This window comes from Brassica napus, chromosome C9, assembly GCF_020379485.1.
Source record: "Brassica napus cultivar Da-Ae chromosome C9, Da-Ae, whole genome shotgun sequence".
Classification (NCBI taxonomy): domain Eukaryota; kingdom Viridiplantae; phylum Streptophyta; class Magnoliopsida; order Brassicales; family Brassicaceae; genus Brassica; species Brassica napus.
Genome location: NC_063452.1, coordinates 53,247,699 through 53,259,062, shown reverse-complemented (window position 1 = coordinate 53,259,062; position 11,364 = coordinate 53,247,699). Strand labels below are relative to the sequence as shown.

General features: G+C 39.2%; 4 protein-coding genes across 4 annotated transcripts; 2 read left to right on the top strand and 2 right to left on the bottom strand.

The window, feature by feature from the left end:
- The first annotated feature begins 266 nt into the window (after nt 1-266).
- BNAC09G36700D lies at nt 267-1,035 on the top strand. Its single transcript, XM_013862177.3, has one exon. The coding sequence runs from the start codon at nt 664-666 to the stop codon at nt 985-987; it is 324 nt and encodes a 107-aa protein (XP_013717631.1). The 5' UTR covers nt 267-663; the 3' UTR covers nt 988-1,035.
- LOC106421335 (ylmG homolog protein 2, chloroplastic-like) lies at nt 1,010-2,465 on the bottom strand. The gene is made up of 3 exons (XM_013862175.3): nt 2,046-2,465; nt 1,756-1,958; nt 1,010-1,478 (listed from the first exon to the last, which is right to left on the bottom strand). The coding sequence occupies exons 1-3, from the start codon at nt 2,400-2,402 to the stop codon at nt 1,241-1,243; spliced, it is 798 nt and encodes a 265-aa protein (XP_013717629.2). The 5' UTR covers nt 2,403-2,465; the 3' UTR covers nt 1,010-1,240.
- A 181-nt stretch (nt 2,466-2,646) lies between these two features.
- On the top strand, nt 2,647-8,877 carry LOC106421334 (copper-transporting ATPase PAA2, chloroplastic). The gene is made up of 17 exons (XM_013862173.3): nt 2,647-3,428; nt 3,557-3,634; nt 4,035-4,132; nt 4,220-4,273; nt 4,400-4,486; nt 4,575-4,739; nt 5,083-5,193; nt 5,287-5,355; nt 5,761-5,870; nt 6,044-6,149; nt 6,361-6,427; nt 6,828-6,907; nt 7,046-7,500; nt 7,684-7,858; nt 7,980-8,111; nt 8,264-8,414; nt 8,537-8,877. Exons 1-17 carry the CDS (start codon nt 2,798-2,800, stop codon nt 8,623-8,625), a joined length of 2,658 nt encoding a protein of 885 aa, XP_013717627.1. The 5' UTR covers nt 2,647-2,797; the 3' UTR covers nt 8,626-8,877.
- A 1,202-nt stretch (nt 8,878-10,079) lies between these two features.
- On the bottom strand, nt 10,080-11,239 carry BNAC09G36670D (protein OXIDATIVE STRESS 3 LIKE 2). Its single transcript, XM_013862176.3, has 2 exons — nt 10,830-11,239; nt 10,080-10,730 (listed from the first exon to the last, which is right to left on the bottom strand). Exons 1-2 carry the CDS (start codon nt 11,042-11,044, stop codon nt 10,211-10,213), a joined length of 735 nt encoding a protein of 244 aa, XP_013717630.1. The 5' UTR covers nt 11,045-11,239; the 3' UTR covers nt 10,080-10,210.
- Between the last annotated feature and the right edge of the window lie 125 nt (nt 11,240-11,364).

Here is an 11,364-nt window from a genome sequence, read left to right as displayed (position 1 = left end):
AGGTCGGTCAAGATACTACTATTTTGCTTGCCAAGAATTGTAAGAGGTTACATTATTTGGACTTCTCGTCGTGTCTAAAACTCACAGAAGAGGATCTAAGACGGATCTTGATTTTCTGCTCGTTACTTAGATCGCTTAAGCTATTTAGATGGACACAGGTATGCCATAGTAAAGAAGCCTATAATAAAACTTACACTTATGCTTTGGTCAAAAAAAAAAACTTATACTTGCGCTTTTTTTTATGTTGAAGTCAACCTTCAGATGATCAATTGATGAGTAGATAAGTTTTGGCCATGTATATCACTGAAGTTATGAACCATGTTTTTTTGTTAGACCAAATCATCTCCAGAATTCGTAATAGATTAACAGTTACTACTTTATTACAAAAAGATAGTACTAAAAGGAAGAGAAAAGGAGAAAAATGGCATATGATTCTATGGAATATTTTTTATCAATGTGTGGCCATTAGAAACAAAAGATTCCTCTGAACCAGTGGAAATCTCTCCTCTCCTTCTGTGTAAATTGTTAACCGCTTTTGGACACTATCATGCAACTTGTGTAGAGATTCTCCCCCAAGAAACAAACCCTTTCCCTTTCAAAAAGCTAAACACCAAGAAGTTACTAGTTTGTATCTTGATTGTTCTACTAGTTTTTCTTTTCTGCATGGAAACAGGATCATCCAGGTTTACTTCGTCCAGAAAGTTTCTGGCTATAAGCTTGTCAGTACTGGCCGTGCTCTCGCCTCTCTACATCGACAGCTTATCAGAGGAAGATGAAGAACCGGAAGAAGAACTCTTTGGTTTCATGTTTTCGCTACCTGTGCTCCTCCTCTTCTTGGTTTTGGCCATTGCCCTGTCCCTGTATTGTGATCAGAGCTTGACCAGGTTTGATCCTAACTGGATTCACAGGCTCTGTGGTTCGTTTGGTGGGTTGCTTGTCATTCTCATCCTTCTTGTTTTCGTCTTGAAATGCAAATCCTCTGCTTAGACCCTTTAGTGGAAGTTGTTAATGAAGAAAACAAAGCTTATCATTTTCCCTGAAATTTTGCAAAGTCTTACAAAGAACAGAACTCTTTTTTCTTTTCTGTTTTTGGTAACAACTCTTTTTATTCATTTTTTAAAGAAAATTTACACAAAATAAAACTCAGAATCCAGAGATGCAGATGAATGAAATTACTCGAAAAGTATATGTCACATGATGAAGCGTAGAAAAGAGGAGGGTTTTTTTTTTTTAATAAGGTTTAAGCAGAGCTCGGTGTTTGGTTCTGGTTGCTACTCAACCTTCTCCTTCTCATCCACTTTGTCTCACAAGATGATGGAGAAGCCGCTCCTTCAGCTGGTGGGAGCTCGCAAGGAAGCGCCATAGCACTGCTGGTGAAGGCGTTGAGAACAAGGAACGCCAAAATGGGAGATAAATCTAATCCTCCAAGAGGCGGTATGACTCCCCGGAATATGTTCAAGTATGGATCACATAGAGTGCTGATACAATGGTAAACACATTCACATAATCAGAAACCAACAAAAATAAACATAAAGTTCTTGAGCAGATCGATCCATCAAGGTTATAACTTATAACCAATCTTTAAACCATTCAAGAAAGGAGAGATTCAAGTTGATCCCAAAGAAACTTCCTCTAAGCTACCCCAGCATTACAAATACGAGACGTATGATCTTAGATGTAAATATTGAAACTTTAAGACCTATCATAGTGGTGTTTCTCAATACGTGCAGGAAAACACTAGGGGGAGTTTCTTACCTGAGGGGGTTAACAATGGCAGGAGGAGCAGTGGGGAACCAGGTGAGTACTAGACGGACAACAAGTACGGTGTTGTAGATGTTGAGGAAGTTTATCAACCCGTTAGCAACCACCGTTCCTGCAACTGAATCTCCAGGCAGAACAGCTGCAAACCCGTGATCCGACATGGCAAACCTAACCCTTGTAGTGTTCCTCAAACGAATCTGATAAAATCAAACAAAAAAACTCATCCTTTGTAATAAACCAAGGCTCACAAAAACACCCCTCCACGTTGAGGAACGAGAGCTTACATCGTCGCAAACACCGCGAAACCCGGAGGACAAGCGAACCGCTTCCTGAAACAGAGGGTTCTTAGCGGCGAGCGAATGGAAGAAACCTGCGAATTTCTCGGTCGCGGAGAGTAGAGAACGATGGAAGTCTTGAATCAACTTGACGGAGTCTGAAGCTGGTGCTAGAAGTTGCGAACTGGGCTTGTTCGTACGCGCGGAAGGTGTTTGCGTAAATGCCGAGGAGAGCGACACGAAGAAGTTCGGTATCGTTACTCTCGGAGAGGATTTGGAGCTTTTCGTAGCTGGTTCATTCGCAGTCGCCTCCATTGCAGCTGAGCTCTGAGATTTTTCGCACAAGGTGAGGAAGATAAAGTACATAAAATAGATATTTCAGACAGGGGACACGGTGGCGCTGTTATCATCACTTTGTCCCTAACCTTCTACTTCGTTCAGAGTCTTAACTTTTCTAGAAGTCTAGATACTACTATTGAGTCAACCTTTCACAACGCTGCGTTTTATCTTTCTGATTTTGGTGACAGCCTGGCACTACTTGTTTTGGGCCTTTAGAAAATTCCACAAACGCGGCTTAAAACTCTTTGTGGACGAGAAGAGAAAAAAGAAAACGGTAAAACACTTGTGGTTTGTTGGATATATTCCAAATCCGACGTGTCAGTCCCTGACTATTCCGTTTCGGATACCGTTTAAAACGAACCCATACCACCACTGGATTTTTTCCACTATCGTGACGATCGTTCAACTCTCGCCGGCGAAATATGGCGACCAATCTCCTGCGCCTCACTCTTCCTCCACCGTCGAGTCTGCATTTCCGTTCCGGTAAGTTCCTCGACGCTAAATTCTCGAAGCGAATCTTTCCCAGACATCGCCGCTCTCGTATCCAACGGCACTGTTCGAAACGTAGTCTCCTGGTATCAAACTCGATCGAGATCACTACTCAATCGCTTGAATCTACCATCGAATCTGTGAAATCCGTTGCGAGTGATGATAAGCCTGTTCTCCTCGATGTGAGCGGGATGATGTGTGGAGGCTGCGTCGCCCGGGTTAAATCGGTTCTGATGTCCGATGACCGAGTCGCGTCTGCTGTGGTTAATATGTTGACCGAAACGGCCGCTGTGAGGCTTAAACCTGAGGTTGAGGAGGCGATGGCCGATGCGGCGGAGAGCTTAGCTAAGAGATTGACGGAGAGTGGGTTTGAGGCTAAGAGGAGAGTTTCGGGGATGGGAGTGGCGGAGAACGTGAAGAAGTGGAAGGAGATGGTGAGTAAGAAGGAGGAATTGCTTGTTAAGAGCAGGAATCGTGTTGCGTTTGCGTGGACGTTGGTGGCTCTGTGTTGCGGATCTCACACTTCGCATATTCTTCATTCCGTGGGAATACACATTGCTCATGGTACATTTTTTTGCATATTATTGTTTGCTTGTTAGAGAGTTGAATATCAATGCATAGTCGTGCTGTTAGATGCTATTTTCTGAATGCAAATGGAGTTTCTGACTTTCTCTTGTACCTGGTGTGACTAGGAGGATTCTGGGACTTGCTACACAACTCTTACGTGAAAGGTGGTTTGGCTGTTGGAGCTTTGTTGGGACCAGGACGAGGTTTGCTTTTGCTTAAATATCTTATTCTTATTCTTTTTAGTCTAGATTGCTTACCAGGCACCAGCTAATGCATATACGTTGAGTAAGTAGTAATATTAGAGAGATACTACTATACTCTGATTGCATATTTGAGCTCTGTTGGATCAATGATTTGAATGGTAGAAGTAGTCATTACAGGCTATTCAGAAATCCAACTTATTGAAACGGATAAACTCTTTCGTGTTAGAATGTTCACCTTGTCAAAAGAGAGGAACGATGAATTTATAGATTTTTTATGTGAAAGTTATGGTTCCTACTATTCTTTGAGTTGTGTAAATTCTTCAGAATGGTAGCAGTGATACTTGGTTTTTGGAGGCTGTTCAGAAAGCCAGATGACTGAACAGATTGATGTGAATTGTAGAGTTGCTGTTTGATGGTATAAAGGCTTTCGGGAAAAGATCACCTAATATGAACTCGTTAGTTGGATTGGGATCTATGGCTGCATTTGCCATCAGTTTGGTGAGTTTTTTAATCCTGTGATCTATTTCTGACTAGTGAGTATCCTAGTCTACTTAACTGCAGTTCTCTGCATTGTGAATTTTGCAGATCTCACTTGTTAATCCAGATCTAGAGTGGGATGCTTCATTCTTTGAGGAACCGGTGAGTCTCTCTATTACATCCACAAGGGACTATGATGAAAACTCCGTATTTTTTATTTCTACTGCATGGAAATACATTTTTCATTGGTAGATTTCTGATTGATAGCTCTTGTCATTTAGCATGCAGGTCATGCTGCTTGGTTTTGTGCTCCTTGGTCGTTCTTTGGAAGAAAGAGCAAAGCTTAAAGCATCTAGTGATATGAATGAACTATTGGTAAGCTGGACATTTCTCGGTTCTGCTCCAAAAATCAACTTGAAGGCTCTTTCCTGCTCTTTTAAAAATTTGAAATGTGCCTTTGCAGTCACTCATCTCCACTCAATCAAGACTTGTTATTACTTCATCAGACAATAACACAGCAGCTGATTCTGTACTTTCCTCTGATTCAATTTGCATCAATGTACCAGTTGATGAGATTCGAGTTGGAGACTCGCTTTTGGTTTTGCCTGGCGAAACGTTTCCCGTCGATGTAAGTGATAGTTATCCATGCTGCACTGTCTGATCTTACCTTAAAATCATAGTGTGTGTATCTGAAAGCAAAAAAGAAAATTTAGTGGGTGGTACTCTCATTTTGTAACTTAAGGAAATTATATTTGGATATATCAGTGTTTGGAAAAGAGAAAAAGTTTGAGATCTATCAGCTCGTTGAGATTCAGTTAAATATCACATTCTCTTCTGCACCGTGATAATGGATATGAGTTATTATAATTCTTATTTTCTCAAAACAGCATGGTTATTATTCCTTGTGAATGGTTAGCTCTTAAAGTTCCTGTTGTCGTTTTGATCAAGTTGAATTGATTTTTTGGGCATAGGGGAATGTGCTAGCTGGAAGAAGTGTTGTGGATGAATCTATGCTGACAGGAGAGTCACTTCCCGTGTATAAAGAAGAAGGATGCTCAGTTTCAGCGGGAACAATAAACTGGGTATGTGTAGGCTACTTTAACAACTGAGGGGGAAATATTGCTGCTTATCAGCAGGATTTTTGAAAACCAGAAATTTTGCTTTACGTATTTCAGGATGGCCCTCTACGGATTGAAGCTTCTTCTACTGGCTCCAACTCAACAATTTCTAAAATCGTCAAAATGGTTAGTGTCACTGAATCTAGAGCCAGGAATATTCATGAAAGTTACATAGTGTGAGGGTTATTTACAGTGCAAAACGTTGGATCTGTTCAAAACATCACGTGAAAAAAAATGCAGCCATCAATCTCTATAGTTTGTAGCTGACTTTCCTCCTCCGAAACAAAAGGAGGAAAGACAGCTACAAATAGAAATATCAGTCGCAACGTGCATATAGAAACCTGATTTCAGACAAGAAAGTATGTAGGAAGTCAAACCCCTCGGTTCCTCTGTAAGTCTTAACTTCATCCACATCCTCTCCTGTCTGGAATCAGGTTAACCTACAACATATGAATGAGCTCTATTTGTAGGATTGTTTGGATTACGAGGATGCTTTGTGAGAATTTAAAATATGAATACCTTAACTTTTAGGTTGAGGAAGCTCAAGGTAATGCAGCTCCTGTACAGAGGCTGGCAGATGCAATAGCTGGACCATTTGTCTACACTATAATGTCTTTATCTGCAGTGACGTTTGCCTTCTGGTATGGTTTTCTTTTCAAAATATCTACCGGAAATAACTTCTGAAATTCGATAAGATGGTTCCACTTGTTTTAGCAGGAATCTGTTTATTTAGTTGTAGTGTAAACGAAGCATCATGTGTCAATTTCCTGTTCAGGATCACTAAGTGAAAGACTCAGTTATTTTAATGTTTCAGGTATTACATTGGTTCACACATCTTCCCAGATGTTTTGCTCAATGATATTGCCGGACCTGATGGAGATCCTTTGGCATTAAGCCTAAAACTGGCCGTGGATGTCTTGGTGAGTGAGCCATGAAAAGTAAAGTGTATTTTTCATGTGAAGTATCAAAATATGAGTTTGTTACTGGGACTAGACGAACTTAATGAGGGATGTAAACCGATAATTGTGGAGATAATGTGAATTAGCGAGAAGGGAATGTGGGATAAATGAAGGATAGAGAGAAACTTTGGAGAAAAAACATCATATTAACTCGTTTTTTGTTATTTACCAGGTAGTTTCCTGCCCCTGTGCACTGGGCCTTGCAACACCAACCGCCATATTAATTGGCACATCTCTTGGTACGTTATCAAGCATATTGTTTTGCTTGCACTTAAAAGTCCGCAAACCTAGCCGAGAAGAGTAACCTAATTGTGTGCAAAGTTTTTGAGTTATTAGGAAGATCCGAGATGATACTGAATCTACCAATTGTTCTCTGATCTTTTTTTTACTACCCTAATAGATAAAAGATCATCAATTGGTTGTAAAAGTTCTGTTGTTGATGGTTTCTTCAGATATTATGAAAATTACTAAAAATGGCCATAGATATCTTAAAGAGCCAGTTTTCTAGTTTGAGCCGTATCCACTTAAGACTGCAGTCATTGTGGTTACCATTCGTGATTATAGGGGTATATGAACGTTATATTACTAGAAAATTTTGTAATTAAACAGTGAGAAGCTAACCTGGTGAAATCTGTCCAGGAGCAAAGCGGGGATATCTTATCAGAGGAGGAGATGTCTTAGAACGCCTGGCTTCCATAGATTGTGTTGCCTTAGATAAGGTATTGCTAAATATTTGGTGTCTCATTTGATTTTCTTCACCAATCTTTCTCTCGCGCCTATCTCTTTATTATATCAAAATGGAAAATGCTAGAAAATAAGATATTTGCACTTGATCATAATTTGCATTATGTTTCCAGACAGGGACTCTTACTGAAGGAAGACCTATCGTCTCTGGTGTTGGGTCTTTAATTTACGAAGAACAAGAAGTTCTTAAACTAGCTGCTGCGGTGGAGAAGACTGCAACACACCCAATAGCAAAGGCTATAGTAAACGAGGCAGAAGCGTTGAATCTGGAAACTCCAGAAACAAGAGGCCAATTGACAGAACCAGGTTTTGGAACTCTGGCAGAAATAGATGGACGTTTGGTTGCTGTGGGTGCACTTGAATGGGTTGCCAATCGTTTCCACAAAAAGAATGACTCCTCGGACGTAGTTAAGCTGGAAAATTATTTGGATCGTAAACTATCCAGCACATCATTGACGTCTCGGTATTCAAAGACCGTTGTCTACGTGGGACGCGAAGGAGAAGGGATTATTGGTGCTATTGCAATATCTGATTGCTTGCGCAAAGATGCTGAGTTTACTGTAGCCAGGTAGTTTTCACCCTCCCTTTTAAAAAAATAAACAACTGGTTTAAACTTTTGAGAGAGTGCATGTTTTCATGAAACTAAGTACTACTCCTAGTAGTTCTCTTTCAGTTCTATGAAAAAATCGGCTTAATTGAAACAGTAATCATCGAGGGTGCCTAAAGTTTTATGTTGGTCTTCTTATTAAAGGCTTCAGGAGAAAGGCATCAAAACAATTCTCTTATCAGGGGATAGGGAAGGGGCAGTGGCAACAGTGGCAAAGAATGTGGGGATTGAGACTGAATCAACCAACTATTCTTTGTCTCCTGACAAGAAGTTCGAGTTTATATCTAATCTCCAATCCTCCGGACATCGTGTCGCTATGGTAAGATCTTCAATTGAATTGCAAGGAATCATTATCTTCAACTTGTTTCCCGTGTAAGATGGCAAAGTTAAAGAAAATGGAATCGGTTAGGCTGACGATATTTTGGTGTGTGTTTCCTAAGGTGGGGGATGGCATAAACGATGCCCCTTCGTTGGCTCAAGCTGATGTTGGAATAGCACTAAAGATCGAGGCACAAGAAAACGCAGCATCGAATGCAGCATCAGTCATACTTGTCCGCAACAAACTCTCACATGTAGAGATCTCCATATTCCTTGCTATATAATCAAATTCTTAACGAGATAAACTTGCATATTCATCCACGAGACAAAGAACCAAAACCATATAAGTTTATTGTTCAAGACTCTGTGCTATATAAGGTCATCGCTAATGTGTTTTTTTCTGTAGGTTGTGGATGCACTGAGTCTTGCACAAGCGACAATGTCGAAAGTTTATCAGAATCTGGCATGGGCAATTGCATATAATGTCATCTCGATCCCTATAGCTGCAGGTGTGTTGCTTCCTCGATATGATTTCGCCATGACACCTTCCTTATCCGGTAAGTGTGCTTGATTCCAGTTAAATAAGTTACAAAAAGAAAAAGAGTTTCCTCTCACTTCCAGCTCAGTGGATTGACACAGTCCAATCATATATAAGGTTATACTATTAATTTGCTTTCAGGTGGACTAATGGCACTGAGCTCGATCTTTGTCGTCTCAAATTCATTACTTCTCCAGCTCCATAAATCTGAAACAAGTGCAAACAGCTAGAAGGCTGGTTCCATCTGTTTTGAAGGCGAATAAGAAACAATGAAGGGTTTTGTATAATAGAGATGATGATAAAAAAAAAAAAGTATAATAAAGATGTTAAATCTTGTAATTATTTATGATCATATATACATATAATATATATATATATAGATAGAATCTTGAAATTAATATTTGATAAGATCTTATGAAACGGCTTGTATAGTTAGACCTAGGGCTGAACATTTTATCCGTTAAATTTGATTCGATTCGTTATTCGTTTCGATTCGATTAGAAAATTCCAGATATCCGTAAACCTTCGAAGCAAAGCAAATACTAAAAATCAATATCCGTTAAAATCAAAGCAAATCACAAATATTAGAATTTTAGGAAGCAGATATCCGATCCGAACTGGTAATATATAAATACATGTATATCTTGATTATATTTAAAGTTTTAAATGTATAAAATTATATAATTGTTGTTATAACATATGATATGACAAATTCTATTCACATTATTACTTATATAAAAATATTACATAAAAAGAAATGAATAAATTTATGACAATTATAATTTTTTCTTAAGTTTTGTCTTATTATAATTTTAACTAAGTTTAATTTTTTTATAAAATATGTAGATTCACAATTTCTTTTAATTTTTATCTTATATATCATGCAAAAAAGTATTTTACAAAACAAATTTCTATCAAAATTTTAAGATTATTTGCACTAATCAAAACATATGAGATATCCGTAAGTATTCGTAAATATCCGCAAATATCTATTTATTTTTCGGATATCCGTTTTTCCGTATATCCGTATTTTTCCGAAGCAAAACAAATCGAAAAATTAGATATCCGTGGCATACGAAGCAAATCACAAATACTTTCAAAAATCCGGATATCCGATCCGTGCAAGGGCCCAGTTAGAACAGCCGACCAATGACCAATTTAACTACTATTTGTACAGTTTCTTATGTGACCTATATATGTTACACAAATTCCAGCATGATAGTCAACATCGCCCTTCTCACCAGCAGAATCCACGTTGAACAACTTCCAAATTTGGCCAAATAAGAGTGGACGCAAATGCGTCTGCGTGGAAAATGTACTCAGGAGAAGGTTGGTGTGTCAGACTCGAACCACCCCATCCTCTCCTTCTCACCAAACATAACATTATCACTTGGAATATCCTTTCCTTCTCTTTTTTTTTTTTTTGGTCGACCGGATATCATTTCCTTCTCACCAAACCAAACGTATCCTTATCACTTTCTTATTTTTATTTTATTGATTCCTACTTGTCCCTTTAAAGATAAAGATAAATATAAATATTTCATATGGTTTGTTTGCCATTTAAAACTTGGATTTGGATAAGAACAAATGAGAATTTTGGATTTCCAACTATCAGATTTGAGTGCGCCAAGATTTGGGCGATAACGAATAGATGACCTTTATTTTTATTTTTTAAAACACAAAATGAAAAATATGTGTGGATCCATTTCAAATATTTAAAACTCGTATATACATTCACCGGACGTTACTCCAAAAACTAAAAAAGGTTAACTTCAAAAACATATTAAGATAATAAGAAAACAACTGTTAACATTCCTACGAGTCGCTGGACCCAATACCACTAGCCGTCGCCGGAAAACACCTCGGAATATCCGCCACTGAATACGATCTCCACGCACAAAAACCAGACGACGACGACGACTTAGTCGACTTCAAATCACCAAAAGACTCTTTACTCCTACTAGGATACAGCGGAGGAAGCATCATCATCTGGCTACCATGCCTCTGCCTAGGAGGAGATCCCGATGTCGTCGGACTCGATGATCCCGATGAAGAAGATCCTTCTCTCGCCATCACACCAGCAGCAACCGCCATGGCGAGCGTCAACGCGCTCCTGCTCGAGCTCATGACGTGTTTCTTCGAGATCCCGCCACGTGGAGTCGTTTTGCTGTTCTCCCAGATCTGATGGCAGAGGAGATTCCTCCTCCGACGGCTGTAAGGATTCTCCGGCTTCGCCAAGTCTTTCATCGACGAAGAGGAAGTCAACGCCGACGCAGCAGCCGCTAAGTTCGTGAAAGACTTTGACTTCCCGCTGTAATAGTTCGATATCCCTTTCCTACACAAAACCCACATTCGCAAAATCAGAAAGTTTCCAAATTTGTACAAGATTCAGACAGGAGTTTCCAAATTCAGAAGTCTTGTAAGAGATTTTTACCTGACGGGCAAGACTTCTTCGAGAGATTCCATCAGATCAAGAGGTCCTTTGTACGAAGACTCAGCTTCGTCCTCCGATGACTTTCCCTCGCCGTGAAGCTCTTCTTCGTCGTCGCTGTTCCTCCCAATGGAAGAGGAAGCCGAGGAAGAAGAGAAAGACTCAGAAGAGGACTGATCACCGGTGAAATTAAACATATAAGATTCAACTCTATCCATTGCAATGATTTAGCAGAAAACCTTGAAACTTAACATAACAATACAAGATAGATAGGAAATGAAAGAGGAGAGAAGATGAGATCTTTATATATACTATAGGTGCTCTGGTGGTTTTCTTATAAACTTTAAATAATAAAAACAAAAAGCAATAATTATTATTTATCACGTTGTCATTAATTGTTTAAAATTTTTAAAGTGAGGAAGGAAAAGAAGAGGATAAGTTAAGTATTTGAGGGAAAGGACAGAGAGGGGACAGAAGTAACTGTTGGCTTAACGTTATCCTCTCATCCACGCATACTGCATGCACTTCTCACCTTCTT